At 41.9% G+C, this 21,099-nt stretch overlaps 1 protein-coding gene across 8 annotated transcripts in view; it reads left to right on the top strand.

The window, feature by feature from the left end:
* NCOA7 (nuclear receptor coactivator 7) overlaps positions 1-21,099 on the top strand; it is a 146,958-nt gene that overhangs the window by 57,685 nt on the left and 68,174 nt on the right. For 6 of the 8 annotated variants that reach the window (XM_034962810.4, XM_034962808.3, XM_063605449.1 and 3 more), the window contains one exon: positions 13,118-13,338. In XM_034962810.4, coding sequence (XP_034818701.1) covers positions 13,118-13,338 — 221 coding nt within the window. Of the gene's footprint in view, positions 1-10,961; positions 11,212-13,117; positions 13,339-21,099 lie in introns of those variants that run through there. The other 2 variants (XM_034962811.3, XM_063605450.1) reach the window with 2 other exon arrangements.

The raw sequence follows: 21,099 nt of genomic DNA on the forward strand, positions 1-21,099 counted from the left end.
AAATACAATTAATATTTATGTAGCGTGAGAAAAAGGACATGAACATATATTAATACCTGGCATTTGTCACATACCTTCTTTTTTGTGTTAAATGTGTTGTGCTTTATATGTTCTCTCATTTACTTGGATTCTTTGAAATCCCTAAGTAAGAATAACAGCAGCAGCACAACAAATTAGTAACTTTTGTTTATTAAGCTCTTCCTGGAAACCAGGCACAGGTTGTGTTTAATAGTAAAGTAAGCTTTCTGTGTACCATTCGCTTTAATCACCATTAAAAACCCATTGGAGGCTATTATTTTTATGTCAAGGACAACAAACCTGAGGCTTAGATTTGGTAACTCGCCAAAGGATGTGCATCCAAGGTACGAGACGATTCAAACACAGATGTTTCTGCCCAAAGACTGAGCTCGTTCCATTGTCAGAGGTGGCAGAAGTCAGAATTAGACGACCAGGAAAAAACAGCCTAGGCTCTGAAGGTCAGAACAATGCAATGACAAGGCTGCAGCCAGAACAGCCAAGAAAAGAACCAAGAGAAGGTCCCTGGAGGGAGGCAGACCAGCTCTATCTGATTTAAAAAAAAAGTGATGTGGGATTGCAGTCCAGCAATTTACTAAGCTAGCTGGACTCAGGAGAAAGAATGAACCACTAAACAAGAGTTAGCAAAATGTTGCCATAGCTGCAGATATTTAATTTTGTTGTTGTTTGTTAACCTTATAATTACAAAAGTAATGTATGCTTACCGTACAAAAGATTCAACACCACCACATTACATACCTATAAAGTAAAAGTTCTTGGCTGGGCACGGTGGCTCATGCCTGTAATCCCAGCATTTTGGGAGGCTGATGTGGGCAGATCACGAGCTCAGGAAGTAGAGACCATCCTGGTCAACATGGTGAAACCCCATCTCTACTAAAAATACAAAAATTAGCTGGGCGTGGTGGTGCTGCATGCCTGCAATCCCAGCTACTCAGCAGGAGAATCGTGTGAACCAGGGAGTCGGAGGTTGCAGTGAGCCAAGATCGCGCCACTGCCCTCCAGCCTGGTGACAGAGCAAGACTCTGTCTCAAAAAAAAAAAAAAAAACTGCAAGTTCTTCTCTCCCCACTCATTGACCAACCGTTTTCTCATATGTCCACCGAACCTGTATATATCCATATCTATGTGTATATTTGGTCTTGAGGGATTTTGCTTTTTTTGTTGTTGTTTTTTCCACAAAAATGGAGTCATGCTACAATACTGTTTTACATCTTTTTTTCATGAAATAATGCTATAGCTACATATTTTATATTAGTACTCTATTTCCCTACAGAGGCGATTTTAAGGAGAAAGTTTGTATGAAAGAAGACTTTCATGGGTCTGTTCTCATGGCTGGTCAATTTTGATATTTTCTAGTTTTCTTCCTGGAGCTATTAGCCCCAAATTATAGAGCAGTGTTTTGTTGTTGTTCTTGGTTTGGTTTTGGTTGTTTTTTTGTTTGTTTTTATTTTTGCTTTTAATAGCCTTTGTAGATGAATGGGCTTCTGACTGTCTTGGCTTCTGGACTTTTCCAGGGCTAGAAATTCTGCAGTGGAAGGAAAATGTAATCAAATGTGAGACTTAGAAAAAACATAGGGAAGTGCAAGACCCTTGGGATGGTTTAGTTTGGATGTAAAAAAGAAAAATTGTTTTGTTTTGTTTTTTTTAATCAAAACAACTTTAACACATTTCCTACTCTTCTCCGCCAAGGGCAAACTATTAGAGCCAGACAGGACCTTGAAAATCATGTTAGCCTCTTGCTTTTGTTTACTTAGAAGTCCCAGGGGGGTTATCATATTTCCAACGCAGGTTGCAGGGCTGATTACAGAGAAAGTCAAGCCCAGAACCCAAATCTGTGTTCCAGTATTTCTGTGAGTGTGCAATCCATTGAAGCCCACTAAATTTTCAGGCCCCCACATAGTTTGTAGAATTTTCAGAGTCCACTGGATTTTATTTTGAAGTTGAGGTTTACATATATGCCATAGCCACATTTAGAGGGGCTTCGGGGAGGCCCTGTGGCAGCTGGCTGTAACCTAGGCTTGTGAATTCCCGCTCCACAACTAAACTGTGCCCTTTGACCTTGGGAAATGGCCCTAGTTTTTCTCAGCCTTCCTTTTCTTATCTGTAAAATAGAGATAAAACTCCCTACTTCATTGGGCTTTTGTGAGGATAGGCTAATATTTGTGAAGTACATAGCATGGTGCCTGGTTCCTTAGTCAACTTAGTAGTTCCTGTTAGAAGAAAGCTGTTTAAAGCTTGTCATAAGTTTTTGAAAAGTAAAATTCAGTTTAAAAAATTTGACAATATTTGTGTGTTAGATTATTCTTATAGTAGGAAAGAGATTTCAAAGACTACTTAAAATATTTTTAATATATAATTGTACATGGTATAAAATTCAAAATGTACAAATGAGAACACAATAAAAAGTATTTGTGTGTGTGTGTATGTACCCTTGTACAGATATTTTCTGCATATACTTGTTACATTTTAAATACTGTATCTTTAGCCTTCTCTCTAATCTCTTGCAAATAGGACTAACTATAGCTGTAGATCAATATTGTCTAGTACTTTCTGTGATGCTGGAAGTATTCTGTATTGTGTGTTGTCCAATAGAGTAACCACTAGGACATGAGTCTAGAAATGTATTTCTTACAAGTGAATAATTTTAAATTCAATTTTAATTAAATGTAGTAGCTATCGGTGACTGGCTGGTGGCTACCACATTGAGCAATGCCATACAAGATATTTATGTCTTTTTCAAAAGTGTGCATTTTTCAAAAACACATGGATCCCAAATTTTAAAATTAAGAACAGAGTCATATATAACTGTGAATTTAATACTAATTAAAGCAGTCTGTAGTTCAGTACATTTTAAATTATGTGTGGCTAATATGTAGAAAGCTGAAACTGGATCCCTTCCTTACACCTTATACAAAAATTAATTCAAGATGGATTAAAGACTTAAATGTCAGACCTAAAACCATAAAAACCCTAGAAGAAAACCTAGGCAATACCATTTAGGACATAGGCATGGGCAAGGACTTCATGTCTAAAACACCAAAAGCAATGGCAACAAAAGCCAAAATTGACAAATAGGATCTAATTAAACTAAAGAGCTTCTGCACAGCAAAAGAAACTATCATCAGAGTGAACAGGAAACCTACAGAATGGGAGAAAAATTTTGCAATCTACCCATCTGACAAAGGGCTAATATCCAGAATCTACAAAGAACTCAAACAAATTTACAAGAAAAAAACAACCCCATCAAAAAGTGGGCAAAGGATATGAACAGACACTTCTCAAAAGAAGACATTTATGCAGCCAACAGACACATGAAAAAATGCTCATCATCACTGGTCATCAGAGAAATGCAAATCAAAATCACAATGAGATACCATCTTACGCCAGTTATAATGGCGATCATTAAAAAGTCAGGAAACAACCAATGCTGGAGAGGATGTGGAGAAATAGGAATGCTTTTACACTGTTGGTGGGAGTGTAAATTAGTTCAACCATTGTGGAAGTCAGTGTGGCAATTCCTCAAGGATCTAGAACTAGAAATACCATTTGACCCAGCCATCCCATTACTGGGTATATACCCGAAGGACTATAAATCATGCTGCTATGAAGACACATGCACATGTATGTTTATTGCGGCACTATTCACAATAACAAAGACTTGGAACCAACCCAAATGTCCATCAATGATAGACCGGATTAAGAAAATATGGCACGTATACACCATGGAATACCATGCAGCCATAAAAAAGGATGAGTTCATATCCTTTGCAGGGACATGAATGAAGCTGGAAACCATCATTCTCAGCAAACTATCACAAGGACAGAAAACCAAACACCGAATGTTCTCACTCATAGGTGGGAATTGAACGATGAGAACACTTGGATACAGGGTAGGGAACATCACACACTGGGGCCTGTCGGGGGGTGGTGGTTGGGGGATGGATAGCATTAGGAGAAATACCTAATGTAAATGACGAGTTGATGGGTGCAGCAAACCAGCATGGCACATGTATACTTATGTAACAAACCTGCATGTTGTGCACAAGTACCCTAGGACTTAAAGTATAATAAAAAATAAATAAATAATGTGTGGCTAATAAATTTTATTTTAAAATCAAATACCTTAAATAAGAAGATGGGAGTTCATTTTGGAGACCATGCTGCTAATCAGAGAAAGCTGTGAAATGGCTGTTTGTAGAAGAGCACATCTCAACCAAATCAGAACATTTAAATCAACTTAAAGTGGAAAAATTCAGAAGATTAAGAAGCAGCATATCTCAGAACATGGGCTCATTTATCCATTAATTTATTCAAGAAATATTTACTGAGTACCTAATGTGTGCCATGTAAGAAAGGAACTTGCCCAAGACCCTGGCTTTGCTTACTGTCAGTGCCCCAAACTCATTTCCTTTTGTAAAAGAAAAAGCTTCAGAAGAAAACCCGTTTTCATTCAGCTACTATAAATGATTTCTTTAGCAGGAGCCCCTTGCTCACTTCTGCAGTCAGTCGGCTAACTCTGGGCTGGAACACTAGTAGGGAAAAAGTGAAGTATGTGTGCATTCTACAAGTGCCTACACCATTATAATGTAAAAAAGCCAAGAGATTCCAGAATTTAAAAAAGCTCTTTAATATTCCTTTATGGAAAGGTATAAATAAGAAGCTCGCAATCATGGTATCAAGCCACATTGCCTCATTCTTCTGCCCTTGGGGAAGCCCATAGCGTAATTTGTCTTTTCTTTTGGCTTTCACCTTGCCTTCCCCAAACAGTGATTGCTTCTTATGTTAGCATTGCATTTGATCTAAGTCTTATTCTTTTTTTGCACTTTGAAAATTTTCTGTTATGACATGTTTTGTTTTCATAATAAAAGAAGAAAAATATAATATCATAAAACGTAGTCCAGGCCACAGAGATGATGAAAGCCTGACAAAGCAGAGATTATGAAGAGAAGGTAAACTGGAGTGGGAAAGATAGGATTAGAAGATAGAATTGACAAGTCTTGACTACAATTTAAAACACCTGTTTTATGTAATTGTGATGTATTTTAAAGAAATACAAATGCAAAATAAAGGTTTTGGGTTTTTTTCCCACTTGTACTCACAGCAATCAAATCTTAAATGCACTTCATTATTTTTCAGTCACTCATCATTTAAGATGATTTGCCAAGTGTATTTTTAGCCCACAGTATAAAATCAGTGTATATTTGAGGTCATGAAAAATGCTTAGATGAAATAATGGGAGTTCATTTTTCTGCAAGACCAATTTTTTTCAGTTTATCTTAAGTTAATGATAGCAAATCCATATTGTGAGACTATCTTAACAAGATAGATATTGACAGAAAAACAAAAGGTAAGGACTGAAAGATTAAAGCCCTGAAAATGAATGCTTGAAGAGCATTAACTATACCAAATTTCTCAGGTTGGCAGCTATTCCCCTTTGTAAAAAGTGTTAGAAATTGATCTCTATACTTGGAAGGAAGGATTTTACAGAGGGCTTCCAGAAACACGTCTGATTTCCAGTTGCAAGATCAGAATATTCTAGTTATATTGATAATCTCCAGAGAAACAAAGTCTCATGAGTACTTTAGTCAAAACAAAAGATTATCTGATTGTAGAATTTCTAAGGTATTAAATGGTACTCTGCTGTTAAACAACTTTGGGATTGCTATTTTCTAGCTTTTTTTCTGAAGTAACAACTGTGTTTGGCTATATGTGTTGACAATAATAGTCTGTGTAGAAAAGGGAGAAAAAGAATAAAACAATGTATCCCATTTTGTTATTTCCATGAGTGAAAATGAGTCTCTAATGAGATGTCCCCAAACAGTGCTGCCGTTCATCAAAGCACATGCCCCAGATCTGAGTGAGTTTAATTATCGTGGGGACAGTGAAAGGAGGACATTTAAATCAACTTAAAGTGGAAAAATTCAAAAGATTAAGAAGCAGCATATCTCAGGCTGCATAGAACTAATATTAGTATTTGACATCTCTTTTCTCCTAGAAGGAATCATCTTTGGAAGGGGGCAACAAAGTTAATCCCAAACATGTTTTTGATCAGCCAATACATCAGAATCAGCCCATCATTTTGGAGAAAGAGATGAGCTCTCTGCATAGATAAGCCTCCCAATGTAAAGAGACAAGCTCTGTGTGGTATCTAGATTGCTGCAGAATAATTTGAGCCTCACGCAGGACTTTTGATCAGAAGAGAAATTTTAATCAGGAGAGAAATTGTTTTATTAGGGGCATTATCTGAATTTTGCTAGAGCAACCTACTCCTTTACCAGAAAAATAAGTTAAAATCTGAGGATAGAAAATAATATGTTTAATGGAAATAATTCCTTTTTATGAGTCTCCAATTGTTTGGTGATTTTTGGTTATTTATTTATTATTGATTATATGATTATTTCAATAGCTTTGGTGGTACAAGTGGTTTTTGGTTATGTGGATGAATCATGTAGTGGTGGAGTCTGAAATGTTAGTGCACCTGTCAACTGAGTAATGTACATTGTACCCAATATGTAGCTTTTATCCCTCAGCCACATCCCACCCTCCTCTGGTCCATTATCATACTATATGTTTTTGCATCGCCATAGCTTAGCTCCCACTTATAAGCGAGAACATTTGATATTTGATTTTTCATTCCTAAGTTACTTCACCTAGAATACTTACCTCCATTTCCATCCAAGTTGCTGCAGAAGACATTATTTTGTTCTTTTCTGTGGCTGAGTAGTAGTCCATGGTGTATACAGACCACATTTTCTTTATCCACTCATCAGTTGATGGGCACTTTGGTTTATTCCATATCTTTGCAATTGTGAATTGTGCTGCAATAAACTTAAACATGCAGGTATTGTTTTCATATAATGACTGTTTTTCCTTTGGGTAGATACCCAGTAATGCGATTGCTGGATCGAATAGTAGATCTACTTTTAATTTCTTCGAGAAATCGCCATACTGCAAATGTTGTACTAATTTATATTCCCACCAGCAATGTATAAGTGTTCCCTTTTCACCACATCCACACCAACATCTATTGTTTTTTGACTTTTTAATAACAGCCATTCTGGCTAGAATAAGGTGGTATTTCATTGTGGTTTTAATTTGTATCTCCCTGATGATTCGTGATATAGAGCATTTTAAAAAATATGTTTGTTGGCCATTGTATATCTTTTTTTTTCGAGAAATATCTATTCATGTCATTTGCCCACATTTTAATGGGATTATTTGCTTTTGTCTTGCTGATTGAATACCTTATAGATTCTAGATATTAGTCCTTTGTCAGATGCATAGTTTGTAAATATTTTCTCCCATTCTGTCTGTTTACTCTCATGATTTCTTTTTCTTTTTGTTGTTGTTGTGCAGAAGCTTTTTAGTTTAATTAGGTCCCATTTATTTTTGTTTTTATTGCATTTGCTTTTGGGGTCTTAGTCATAAATTCTTTGCTTAGGCCAATGTCCAGAAGAGTTTTTGTGTTTGTTTGTTTCTTTCTGAGAAAGAGTCTCTCTCTGTCGCCCAGGCTGGAGTTCAGTGGCACAATCTCAGCTCACTACAACCTCCGCCACCTGGGTTCAAGCGATTCTCCTGCCTCAGCCTCCTGAGTAGCTGGGACTACAGGCACGTGCCACCATGCCTGGCTAATTTTTGTATCTTTAGTAGAGATGGGATTTCACCATGTTGATCAGGCTGGTCTCGAACTCTAGACCTTGTGATCTGCCTGCTTCGGCCTCCCAAAGTGCTGGGATTACAGGGTGAGCCACCGCGCCCAGCCCAGAAGAATTTTTACTAGGTTTTCTTCTAGAGTTTTTGTGGTATCAGGTCTTAGAGTTAAGTCTTTAATCCATCTTGAGTTGATTTTTATGTATGGTGAGAGATAAGGGATGCAGTTTCATTGTTTTGCATATAGCTATTCAGTTTTTCCAGCACTGTTTATTGAATAGGGTTTCCTTTCCCCAGTTTATGTTTTTGTATGCTCTGTCGAAGATCAGTTGGTTGTGAGTATTTGGCATTATTTCTGGGTTCTTTATTCTGTTCCATTGCAATGTCTATACATCTACATTTATACAGGTACCATGCTGTTTTGGTAACTATAGCTTTGTAGTATAATTTGAAGTTGGGTAATGTGATGTTGGGTAATGTGATGCCTTCAGATTTATTCTTTTTGCTTAGGATTTCTTTGGCTATTTGGGCTCTTTTTTGGTTCCATATGAGTTTTAAGATTGTTTTTTCTAATTCTGTGAAAAATGATGTTGGTATTTTGGTAGGAACTGCATTGACTCTGTCGATTGCTTTGGGCAGTATGGTCATTTTCACAATATTGATTCTTCCAGTCCATGAGCATGGGGTGTATTTTTTTTTTTTTTTTCTTTTTTATTGATCATTCTTGGGTGTTTCTCGCAGAGGGGGATTTGGCAGGGTCACAGGACAATAGTGGAGGGAAGGTCAGCAGATAAACAAGTGAACAAAGTTCTCTGGTTTTCCTAGGCAGAGGACCCTGCGGCCTTCCGCAGTGTTTGTGTCCCTGGGTACTTGAGATTAAGGAGTGGTGATGACTCTTAACGAACATGCTGCCTTCAAGCATCTGTTTAACAAAGCACATCTTGCACCGCCCTTAATCCATTCAACCCTGAGTGGATACAGCACATGTTTCAGAGAGCACAGGGTTGGGGGTAAGGTCACAGATCAACAGGATCCCAAGGCAGAAGAATTTTTCTTAGTACAGAACAAAATGAAAAGTCTCCCATGTCTACCTCTTTCTACACAGACACAGCAACCATCCGATTTCTCAATCTTTTCCCCACCTTTCCCCCCTTTCTATTCCACAAAACCGCCATTGTCTTCATGGCCCGTTCTCAATGAGCTGTTGAGTACACCTCCCAGATGGGGTGGTGGCCGGGCAGAGGAGCTCCTCACTTCCCAGTAGGGGCGGCCGGGCAGAAGCGCCCCTCACCTCCCGGACGGGGCGGCTGGCCGGGCGGGGGGCTGACTCCCCCCACCTCCCTCCCGGACGGGGCGGCTGGCCGGGCGGGGGGCTGACCCCCCACCTCCCTCCCGGACAGGGCGACTGGCCGGGCAGAGGGGCTCCTCACTTCCCGGTAGGGGCGGCCGGGCAGAGGCGCCCCTCACCTCCCGGACAGGGCGGCTGGCCGGGCGGGGGGCTGATCCCCCCACCTCCCTCCCGGACGGGGCGGCTGGCCGGGCGGGGGGCTGACCCCCCCACCTCCCTCCCGGACGGGGCGGCTGGCCGGGCGGGGGGCTGACCCCCCACCTCCCTCCCGGACGGGGCGGCTGGCCGGGCGGGGGGCTGACCCCCCCACCTCCCTCCCGGACGGGGCAGCTGGCCGGGCGGGGGGCTGACCCCCCCACCTCCCTCCAGGACGGGGCGGCTGGCCGGGCGGGGGGCTGACCCCCCACCTCCCTCCCGGACGGGGCGGCTGGCCGGGCGGGGGGCTGACCCCCCCACCTCCCTCCCGGACGGGGCGGCTGGCCGGGCAGAGGGGCTCCTCACTTCCCAGAAGGGGCGGCCGGGCAGAGGCGCCCCTCACCTCCCGGATGGGGCGGCTGGCCAGGCGGGGGGCTAAGCCCCCCACCTCCCTCCCGGACGGGGCGGCTGGCCGGGCCGGGGGCTGACCCCCCCACCTCCCTCCCAGACAGAGCGGCTGGCTGGGCAGAGGGGCTCCTCACTTCCCAGTAGGGGCGGCCGGGCAGAGGCGCCCCCCCCACCTCCTGGACAGGGCGGCTGGCCGGGCAGGGGGCTGATCCCCCCACCTCCCTCCCGGACGGGGCGGCTGGCCGGGCGGGGGGCTGACCCCCCCACCTCCCTCCCGGATGGGGCGGCTGGCCGGGAGGGGGGCTGACCCCCCCACTTCCCTCCCGGACGGGGCGGCTGGCCGGGCAGAGGGGCTCCTCACTTCCCAGTAGGGGCGGCCGGGCAGAGGCACCCCTCGCCTCCCGGACGGGGCGGCTGGCCAGGCGGGGGGCTGACCCCCCCACCTCCCTCCCAGACGAGGCGGCTGGCCGGGCAGAGGGGCTCCTCACTTCCCAGTAGGGGCGGCCGGGCAGAGGTGCCCCTCACCTCCCGGACGGGGCGGCTGGCCGGGCGGGGGGCTGACCCCCCCACCTCCCTCCCAGACGAGGAGGGAGGACGCTCCTCACTTCTCAGATGGGGTGGCTGCCGGGCGGAGGGGCTCCTCACTTCTCAGACGGGGCGGTTGCCAGGCAGAGGGTCTCCTCACTTCTCAGACAGGGCGGCCGGGCAGAGACACTCCTCACATCCCGGACGGGGCGGCAGGGCAGAGGTGCTCCCCACATCTCAGACGATGGGCGGCCGGGCAGAGACGCTCCTCACTTCCCAGATGTGATGGCGGCCGGGAAGAGGCGCTCCTCACTTCCTAGATGGGATGGCGGCCGGGCAGAGACGCTCCTCACTTTCCAGACTGGGCAGCCAGGCAGAGGGGCTCCTCTCATCCCAGACGATGGGCAGTCAGGCGGAGACGCTCCTCACTTCCCAGACGGGGTGGCTGCCAGGCAGAGGCTGCAATCTCGGCACTTAGGGAGGCCAAGGCAGGCGGCTGGGAGGTGGTTGTAGCGAGCCGAGATCACGCCACTGCACTCCAGCCTGGGCGCCATTGAGCACTGAGTTAACGAGACTCCGTATGCAATCCCGGCACCTCGGGAGGCCGAGGCTGGCGGATCACTCGCGGTTAGGAGCTGGAGACCAGCCCAGCCGACACATCGAAACCCCGTCTCCACCAAAAAAATACGAAAATCAGTCAGGCGTGGCGGCGCACGCCTGCAATTGCAGGCACTCGGCAGGCTGAGGCAGGAGAATCGGGCAGGGAGGTTGCAGTGAGCTGAGATGGCAGCAGTACCGTCCAGCTTCGGCTCGGCATCAGAGGGAGACCGTGGAAAGAGGGGAGAGGGGAGAGGGGAGAGGGGAGAGGGGGGAGGGGGGAGGGGAGAGGGGAGAGGGGAGAGGGGGGAGGGGGGAGGGGAGAGGGGAGAGGGAGCTCTCCAATTTTTTAATCAGTTGTTTTCTTTTTCTTTTTTCTTTTTTTTTTTTTTTTTGAGACAGGGTCTCACTCTGTCTCCCAGGCTGGAGTGCAGTGGTGTGGTCATGGCTCACCGAGCATGGGGTGTATTTTTATTTGTTCATGTCATCTACAATTCCTTTCAGCAGTGTTTTGTAAGTTTCCTTATAGAGATATTTTGAGTTCTTTTTTTTTTTTCTCTTTCTTTTTTCTCTGCCTGTCCTTGAGTTCTTGATTTGATTGTCAGCTTGGTCATTGTTGCTGTATAGCAGTGCTACTGATCTGTGTACATTGATTTTGTATCCTGAGACTTTACTGAATTTATCAAATCTAGGAGTCTTATGGAGGAGTCTTCAGGGTTTCTAGGTATTTGATTGTATAATTGGCAAACAGAGATAGTTTGACTTCCTCTTTTTTTATTTTGGATGCTCTTAATTTCTTTCTCTTTCCTGATTGCTCTGGTTAGGACTTCCAGTTTTGGTCTTTTAAACAAACATTAAAAGATAGCTAAACTAAGAGATAGGGAGTATATTCATCTATGACTTTTCCTCTGCTGCTCTGTCTCTTATGCCATATACTAATTTGTTAGCCAATGAATATCTAAGAACCTGGCTGCTCAGTGTTCAGTGAATAATAGCCTAGTTAAAATACCTTGTTGGAATATGGGACCTTTATCTCCAAAGCTGAATGTCTCATTTTTCTTACCATGCTTAGTTGTCATGTCTTTATGATTGTATTAGGGAATATTTTACTATTTCTGTTTCTGTTTGTGTTATATGTTGACATATATTATGTCAATTAAGCCTAATAAAAGATCCTGTTAGAGACCTAAGGAAGTACAATTATCACCATTTAAGATATAAGAAAACTAAGGCTCAAGGTGTGAAATTCCTAGCCTGAGGTCAGAGTTCTCTTACGTGTTGTAGCCTCAGGGAGGGACCTCTCTAGCCTGCCAAATTGATTTGTTTGACATCACAGAGCAATGCAGTGAAATATCAAATTTCAGTCCCTGTGTATCCTACAGTTATCTCATTTTTCTACCCAAACAGGTCCTCATCCATTGCCCAACATCAAATTGGACATATGCTGAAGAGGGTGAAGGAAATAGAAATGTATGAGAGAAATCTAACTGTCCCTAGATACTTTCTATCTAGGCACAGGGAAAAGGGACATAATTTAAAAATACATATTTATATATGAGTAGAGTACAACATATACTAGAGGCCAAGGCCCTTGTTCTCTAAGCACTTAGATTCTGGTAAGGCAAAAACATTCTCGACTATCAAGTACAGAGTGACATATCAATTAATTACAGGGTGATGTGTCTACAGAAAATATTTTGAGGTATTGGCTTTCAGTGAATTATGCTAACTTTATCTCTTACATATCTTTGGCTCAGGAGTAAAGAATTTGTAACATCAAATATGTTAACTAATAATCAAATAATCAGCCAGCTATCAGTAATCATAATGAAAATCATGTATTGTCATTATGGCATTTTCTATTTTAGGAAATGCAGCTCTTTCTTCACTGCTATTGCCATATGTTTAACGGAAAAGAATTACTCGTATGTGACCCAGTTCACACCTTGCCAAATCCTTTTACTCAGTATGTGAGCCAATTACAAAGGACTTGTTTTTACAAATGTGCTTGCCCATTAGTCAAAAGTACCACTGAAACCAGAAGCATTTTCTTAAAATGTAATCTTCCAAACATGGCATTCTAGTAGCATAACCATATATAGTGATTTTTAAAAATACTCAAAATTTCATAGCCTATGGAAGAATCTCATTTTTCCTCAGGCCTATGGCAGTTCTCAATAATTTTATGAGACATAATATTGACTATATCAAGTTGAAGAAAGGCCACAGATCTCCATGTAAGAATTTGTAAGTGATTGGAAAAGAAAAAAGAACAATACATGTAATGAACCATATTATAAGGAAAGTGTTTTCTGTATCAGTTCATTAGTTTTCAAAGTCCAGCAGCATGAAATTAATATGATTTCTACCAGCAAATCATCTCTCCAATGTTTTTTCTTTTTTTTCCCCTCTTTCCTAGATTGAAAAAGAAAAAACAAGCCAAACAAAATGCAGAGACAGCCTCAGCTATAGCTGCAAGGACTCATACTGGGAAGGAAGATGCTAATACAGTAGTTTTAGAGCCAGACAAGTGCAACATTGCTGTGGAAGAGGAATATATGACTGATGAGAAAAAAAAGAGAAAAAGTAATCAGTTAAAGGAGATCAGGCGTACAGAACTAAAGAGATATTATAGTATTGGTGAGTATTCATGGCGTTACTGCAGTATTTTCATTTAAAAAATCCATAAGAATTTTTAAAAGACTATCATTTGTGATTGATCATAATAATGGTAACAGTTTATGGAGCAGCTGCTATGTGCCCCCGGCCCTTGCTTTACATACATAATCTTGTGTAAGGGGATCACACTAAAATAATGTCTCATTTAAATTTGTGTTCCCAGCATTTAGCACAGTGTCCAGAATGTATTGTGTACTACTAAACGTTTATCTAATGAAGAGTCACTTTCTCTTTATGAGAAATGTTTTTCTTAATGTATGTAGACATATTCATAAATATGCTGATAGAAATGCCTGTACTTTTTGGCATTTGCTAGACAGTAGAAAATGGAGGAGACTTGGCCTAGCAAGTTTTTTTGTTTTGTTAAAAAAACAAAAACAAACACCTAGGAGTCTTTTTTTTTTTTTTTTGAGACAGAGTCTTGCTCTGTACCCTAGGCTGGCGTGCAATGGCATGATCTCGGCTCACTGCAACCTCTGCCTCCCAGGTTCAAGCAATCCTCCTGCCTCAGCCTCCCAAGTAGCTGGGATTACAGGTGCCCACCACCATGCCCGGCTAATTTTTTGTATTTTTAGTAGAGACAGGGTTTCACCATGTTGAGCAGGCTGGTCTTGAATTCCTGACCTCAGACACTTGGGAGTCTTAAAGGGAATCTTGAAATGAGTCCACAGTGTTATATAGTTTCTCAGAATAACCCGTGCATCTGAAACTGCATTCGCAGAAGTGGCATATCTAGCTTGACCTGAATCATCCATCTCACACCTACTGTCCTATTACATACACACATGGATTTTGTTTCAAAGAGAATGCAAATAAATGAAATAAATAAGGGTGCCAGGAATCAGAACTTGGCATGGCATACAGGTTATGGCATACTTGAGATTGCTAGGACAGGGAGAGAAAACTGAGAGCAGTATCTGAGAACATACTGCAAATACGGTAAATGAAATGTGGTCTCGTAGCAGAGCAATGACACTCGTTCTGGGCCACCCTCAGCTTGGTCCTCGTTAATACCAAAGTTACAGGAAGACATATGTTTATGTCTCCATGTTTTTTTGTTTGTTTGTTTTTTGTTTTTTTTTTTTGAGACAGAGTCTTGCTCTGTCGCCCAGGCTGGAGTGCAGTGGCGCGATCTCGGCTCACTGCAAGCTCTGCCTCCCGGGTTCATACCATCCTCCTGCCTCAGCCTCCCGAGTAGCTGGGACTAGAGGCACCCGCCACCACGCCCGGCTAATTTTTTGTATATTTAGTAGAGACGGGGTTTCACCGTGTTAGTCAGGATGGTCTCGATCTCTTGACCTCCTGATCTAAGAGATGGGGCCTCCCAAAGTGCTGGGATTACAGGCGTGAGCCGCCATGCCCGGCCATGTCTCCATGTTTAATGTAACCTTCCAACAGTGTTGGAAGACATATGTCATGGCATACAGGTCATGGCATACTTGAGATTGCTAGGAAAGGGAGAGAAAGCAAAGGGCAGTCACTAAGAACACATGGCAAATATGGTAAATGAAATGCGGCCTTGTAACAGAGCAATGACACTTGTTCTGGGGTGTCCTAAACTTGGTCCGAGGTAAGGGAAACATACCTTGTATCCATGTTTAATGAAACCTTCCAACAGTGTTTGAACAGTATTCAAAGATAAAATGGACTACCTTTGAGGTAGTAATAAAAGCTGCATTACTGATGTTGCTACCGTACAGGCAGATGATCTATCAGCAGCTGAAAGCATGTGGTTTGTAGCTTTACAGTGGGCTAAGATGATAGTATAATGTATTACATGTCTTAATGGATGTTTTTAATCTCAAGCTATTCAGTATTTTATAAAAAGCTATAACTGTCAACATGTTGAAAGACACTTCTGTGCTATTAATAAACTTCCTCTTAAAATGTAAATATTAAATATTATCCCTTATTTCCAAAAAGAGGAAGAGGATTAAGGAAAATTGCATTTCATATCTTTCGTTTGTTTTGAGATTGGGTCTTGCACTGTCACCCAGACTGGAGTACAGTGGTAGGATTATAGCTCACTGCAACCTCTGACTTCAGGGCTCAAGCAGTCCTTCTGCCGCAACCTCCTGAGTAGCTGGGATTGCAGGCACATGACACCACACTCAGCTATATATATACACATACATACATACATACATATATATATATATATATTTTTTTTTTTTCAGAGAGAGAGATGGGGTTCTCACTATTAAACTGGTCTCAAGCTTCTAGTCTAGAGGAGTCTTCCTGCCTCGAAGTCTGACCAGCAATGCTCCTGCCTTGGCCTCCCAAAGCATTTTTTTTTTTTTTTTATACAGAGTCTCACTCTGTCACCCAGGCTGGAGTGCCGTGGCACAATCTCAGCTCACCACAACCTCTACCTCTGGGGTTCAAGCGATTCTCCTGCCTCAGCCTCTCAAGTAACTGGGATTACAGGTGCACGCCATCATGCCCGGCTAATTTTCCACAATGCAGCACTTATTACCACCTATTTTTTTTAGTAGAGACGAGATTTCACCATCTTGGCCAGGGTGGTCTTGAACTCCTGACTCCAAGTGATCCACCCACTTTGGCCTCCTAAAGTGCTGGGATTACAGGCATGATCCACTGCACCCGACCCCAAAGCGTATGCTTTTTTTTTTTTTTTATGATTTCTAGCTGTAGTAGGATAACCTTTTTATGTGGTATACTCTGTCGCGTGTGTAATGCTGAGTCTGAAACAGTGTGCTTCACTCTTTACCTGACTGGCTCTTACCTGACTTAACAAAATCAGCTCAGTCATCATTTCTTCCAGAAGCCCTCCCTGTCCCTGTCCAGGTTAGACTTCCTTTCTGCATTGTTATCATGGATGTATTTGATTACCTATGTACAGGCTGGGGTGACTTAGACCCTAGAGTATTAGCTTTGTGTAGTGTCTTCAGCTTGACATGTGCTCTTTAAGTGTGCATTGAAAGGAATAGTTAATACATAGATAAATGAATACTTTATTTTTAATTGTTGGAGTTTCAAGAAAACTCTGGAAGAACATAGGTAATAGTGTAGTCGTTGGGTCAGAAGTATCCTGTGATTTATTTGGTAGCAGTAAGTAAAGAAATGTGGCCAGGGTCAGTGGTTCACACCTGTAATCCCAGCACTTTGGGAGGCTAAGGTTAGGAGGATCACTGGAGGCCAGGAGTTCAACGCCAGCTCAGGCAATGTACAAGATCCTGCCTCTACAAAAAATACATTAGCCAGGCATAGTAGCACACACCTGTAGTCCCAGCTACTTGGGATGCTGAGGTGAGAGAATTGCTTGAGCCCAGGAGTTGGAAGGTGCACAAATCTACTGCACTCCAGACTGAGTGACAGAGCGAGACACTGTCTCTGAAAAAAAAAAAGAAAGAAATGCCATTAAAGCTTACCATCTCTCAAGAATGACAATGATAGCAACCGGTTTGGAGGTTTGAGGCATTTCCTCAGGAGAAGCCAGTGCTTAGATAAAACCTCTAGGTGGAATTCCAACATTCCTTGACCCTTTCCAAATCTGACTAGAGGTGACAAACTCTCATCTTGGCAGGTTTGTTGGCTCTCCCAGTGTCTGACCTGGCGTGTTTCTCAGCCCCATCCCAAGGCGATGTTCTCTACCGCTAGATGGAGCATCAGACCTCAAGTCAAGAGCATCCCAGTTCACTGCTGCTTTTGGTGGCTCTAGTCTGGGAGGGAAGGGGAGACTTGAAAATGGGAGGATCTCGTTGGCTTGCTAAGGATTTGGTATTTACCTTGTAGTCAGTGAAGAGCCGTTGGAGGAGAACGTCAAGAGAAAAGGAAATTCTTTACTTTTTGTTTGCTCTACATTTAGTTTACCATCAACTCTGTGATGAATCTGATATGAAGAAGGCAAGCTGTGCTGGTCTGAGACTAGGGCTTAGGGGAAGGGGCACCCTGAAGGGGCACACAGCAGCATTTGATGGTCAGTGTAGTGTGTGAGGGAGGAAAAAAAAACAGAGGCAAAAATTGACAGACTAGGAAGCTCAAGAGGAGGAAAGAAGATAATGAATTTATGTTTGGAGATGTTTTTGAGCTGCCAGGTAGATTTGTCTAGAGGGGCCTAGATTTCATGTGAAAGGCCTACAAATTGCTACTTACAGGTGTCAGATGAATCTGCCTGTGTAAAACAAAAGTAATCCAGTGAATGCACAGAGAGCCAAAATGAAAAGTTAATGGACAGCAAATAATAATGAATGTATCAAAAAAAAGACTAGGAGGATATGTAACAATATGTTGATAGTTGTTTTCTCTGGTTACAGAAATTGTGAGGCAGTTTTTTGTATATTACACATAGTTATTTTTAATATTAATAACCAGAAAATAAAGAGAGTTGAAAATAAAGTAAAAGTAAGGGCTTTGCAAAAATCAAAAGCATTAGACAAATATGAAGTTCTATAAGCAATATATAACAAAATAATTACTTTCTGTGGTTATCTATTCCACATCTATAACATCATCTGCCTGATCCAAAGAAGTGTATTTCGATAAAATAATGTTTTTACTTGTGAAATTACTTTTATCTGTGCCTCACTTAATCCTTGGGTAATAAGTCATTGCATCTCCTGACACTTAGGAAAACACAACAGTTCAGATACTAATAAAGGATGCTTCAGAAAGATTGAGTCACTAGAATTGCCTCATAACAACATGGTGCTGATTCTAAAAATGCCTTGTTTTTTGAGAGGGAAGTAGGAGAAAGGAAGCGGAGTGATTACATTGAGGCAGATGGCATCAGATAAATCTAGATCCAACACCTAGCGCAGCACCTGGCACACATTAAGCATCAAAAAAACCTTCTAGAACGAGTGAACTGAGCCCTTTCGTGCTTTCATTTGTGTTTACTAATATATAAAGTACTCCTTTTTCATTTATTCTGTTTGGGTAAACTCTTAAGGAATTTTTTGGTGAAAATGTGTCTTAATATATTTTTCAAAATTAGTTATTAAGTTAAATTTGATGCAAGCACCTTGGAATGTTTATAAATGTATTAAAAGATGTTTGGTCTATATTACAATATCAAAATATATTAAATTGACATGAACTATATCATAGGATACTTTTTCTTTTTCTTTTTGTTGAGACAGAGTCTTGCTCTGTTGCCCAGGCTAGAGCACAGTGGTGCAATCTCGACTCATTGCAACCTCTGCCTCCCAGGTTCAAGTGATTCTCATGCTTCAGCTTCCCGAGTAGATGAGATTACAGGCACACGCCACCACACCCCCCTAATTTTTGTATTTTTAGTAGAGATGGGGTTTCACCACATTGGCCAGGCTGGTCTCCAACTCCTGGCCTCAAGTGATCCACCCACCTCGGCCTCCCCAAGTGCTGGGATTACAGGCGTGAGCCACAGCACCCCGCCCGGATTCTTTTATATTAAAGGAATTCATTATTTCTTAAACTTAGAATAGTGAACATCTTTGCTTCTAAGAATATGGAGATAGAAATGGAAATTTTACAAATATGGGTAACATTTCAGTGTCGGGAAGTTCTTCATTTGAAACATAGCTGTGCAGCCATAAGATTGGAAAGAGATGGCCACATTTTATAAATAAGGGGGGACAAGACTAAATTGGGATAAAATATATTATTATGATTATGTAATGTTTTAATATAAAAGGTGAATACCAAGATCTTGGATATTGAAGTTGAATTTTAAGAAAATTATACTTGGGAGGTCTTATAACAAACATAAAAGACTTAAATAAGAGAGCATAGCTCATTTTGTGATTATCGTAGTCAAAGATTTATTTAAAGAGAACCTCTGCAGTACAAAGAATGAATTTAGCTTCCAATATAAAATGTGTAATGTCTATATTAATCATTTCAAATCATAGTTTTCCCTCCTGAACTCAAAAGAAACTTTAAAAAAATAAATGAAATCCTCTGCTTTTCCTTTGCTATCTGTTTTGGTTTTTTGACAATGTGGAAGTAACAGACTACTAAGTTATTTCTCACAAAGGCAGCCCAACACTTTTCCATACACAGATTACTTTTTCTTAATGTTTTTTTTCCTAACTACACATGTGAAGATTTCATATCCATCATTTGTCTTCGTTTTACTTGGCAAGTTCAGAGAGCCAAAGTTATGTTATATTTGATAAATAAACTTCTAAACATAAACAGGTCAAGCCACAAATGTCTAATAACATTGCTCTTCTGTTCAAAAGTAATGATCGTCCTGGTACTTTAGATCTTAAAACATCAAAGAATACAGGATTAAAATGGATTTTCATGTAGAAAAAGGATGCCAAGAATCCAATTAATATTTTTTTTTAATCAAGCAGAATGAGATTTGGGTATAAAATAAATGGAAATTATTTGGATGAAAATAGTTAGGCCTGTGCTTCTTGGGACCATCAATGAAGTCAAATGAGTGTTTTCGTGACACACCTGGGTGGTGAGAGGACAAACCTGAGGTGTGCCCCCAGAAAGCATGCAGTGTGGCTGAAGGAATGAAAGTGATAAGAGAAGCTGGGCGTGGTGGCTCACGCCTATAATCCCAGCACTTTGGGGGGCGGAGGTGAGTGGATCACCTGAGTTCAGGAGTTCGAGACCAGCCTGACCAACATGGAGAAACCCTGTCTCTAGTAAAAATACAAAAATTAGCTGGGCGTGGTGGCACATGCCTGTAATTCCAGCTACTCAGGAGGCTGAGGCAGGAGAATCACTTGAACCCAGGAGGTGGAGGTTGCAGTGAGCCGAGATTCCACCATTGCACTCCAGCCTGGGCAACAAGAGTGAAACTCTTTCTCAAAAAAAAAAAAAAAAAAAAAAAAGAAAGTGATAAGATGACAGGTAGGGGAGACGTGAATGAAGAGTCTGAGGATCAAAGGTGTTCTTGGTGAAGAGGATAGAACCACGGGAGTAAAAACAGTCATCAAAGCTGGAATCAGATAAGAAGATGCTTTCATGAGCTAAAACTCATGCCTAAGTGGAGAAATAAGAGCTTACCTTAGTTAGGCAGAATTATGGGGAATACTCAGTCCTCTGAATAACTGTAGCAAATGTTTACAGGTCATGAATAAATGATAAAGAGATGATCTTTTTAAAACATTATCTACAAAGGAGCAAAGAAAAAAGAAACAGACTTCTTCATAGTGGTGAATGCCAAAGGAATTAAAATCTCTTCAGACTTATGAGGCAAAAGCTGTTTTTCAAGGTCAAAGACAAGACATTCTCAGACATAGAAGAACTCAAGAAAGAGACCTTTTGGGTTGTAGATTACCTTAAACAAATTTATGAACAAATTAGATCATTTTGGCAGTGCCCACGTGAATGGCATTTTTGCCACTGTGGGCTTCAGTGGACTGTTGCTGCTTTTTTTCTCTCTCTTTTTTCTGTTTTCTACATCATCACTTTTGAAAATGTTTGATAACATTTTCAACATTATTGACTTTTCCATTCACACTGTTGGCAAAAACTACTTTACCTGTGGCTAGGTGTGGTGGTTCATACCTATAATCGCAGCACTTTGAGGGGCCAAGGCAGGCAGATCACCTGATCAAGACCAGCCTGGCCAACATGGTGAAACCCCGTCTCTACTAAACATACAAAAAAATTAGCTGGACATGTGGTGCATGCCTGTAGTCCCAGCTACTGGGGAGGCTGAAGCAAGAGAACCGCTTGAACCCAGGATGCGGAGGTTGCAGTGAGTCAAGATTGTGCCACTGCATACCAACCTGGGTGACAGAGTGAGACTTCGTC

This window comes from Pan paniscus, chromosome 5 (assembly GCF_029289425.2).
Source record: "Pan paniscus chromosome 5, NHGRI_mPanPan1-v2.0_pri, whole genome shotgun sequence".
NCBI classification, from domain to species: Eukaryota; Metazoa; Chordata; class Mammalia; order Primates; family Hominidae; genus Pan; species Pan paniscus.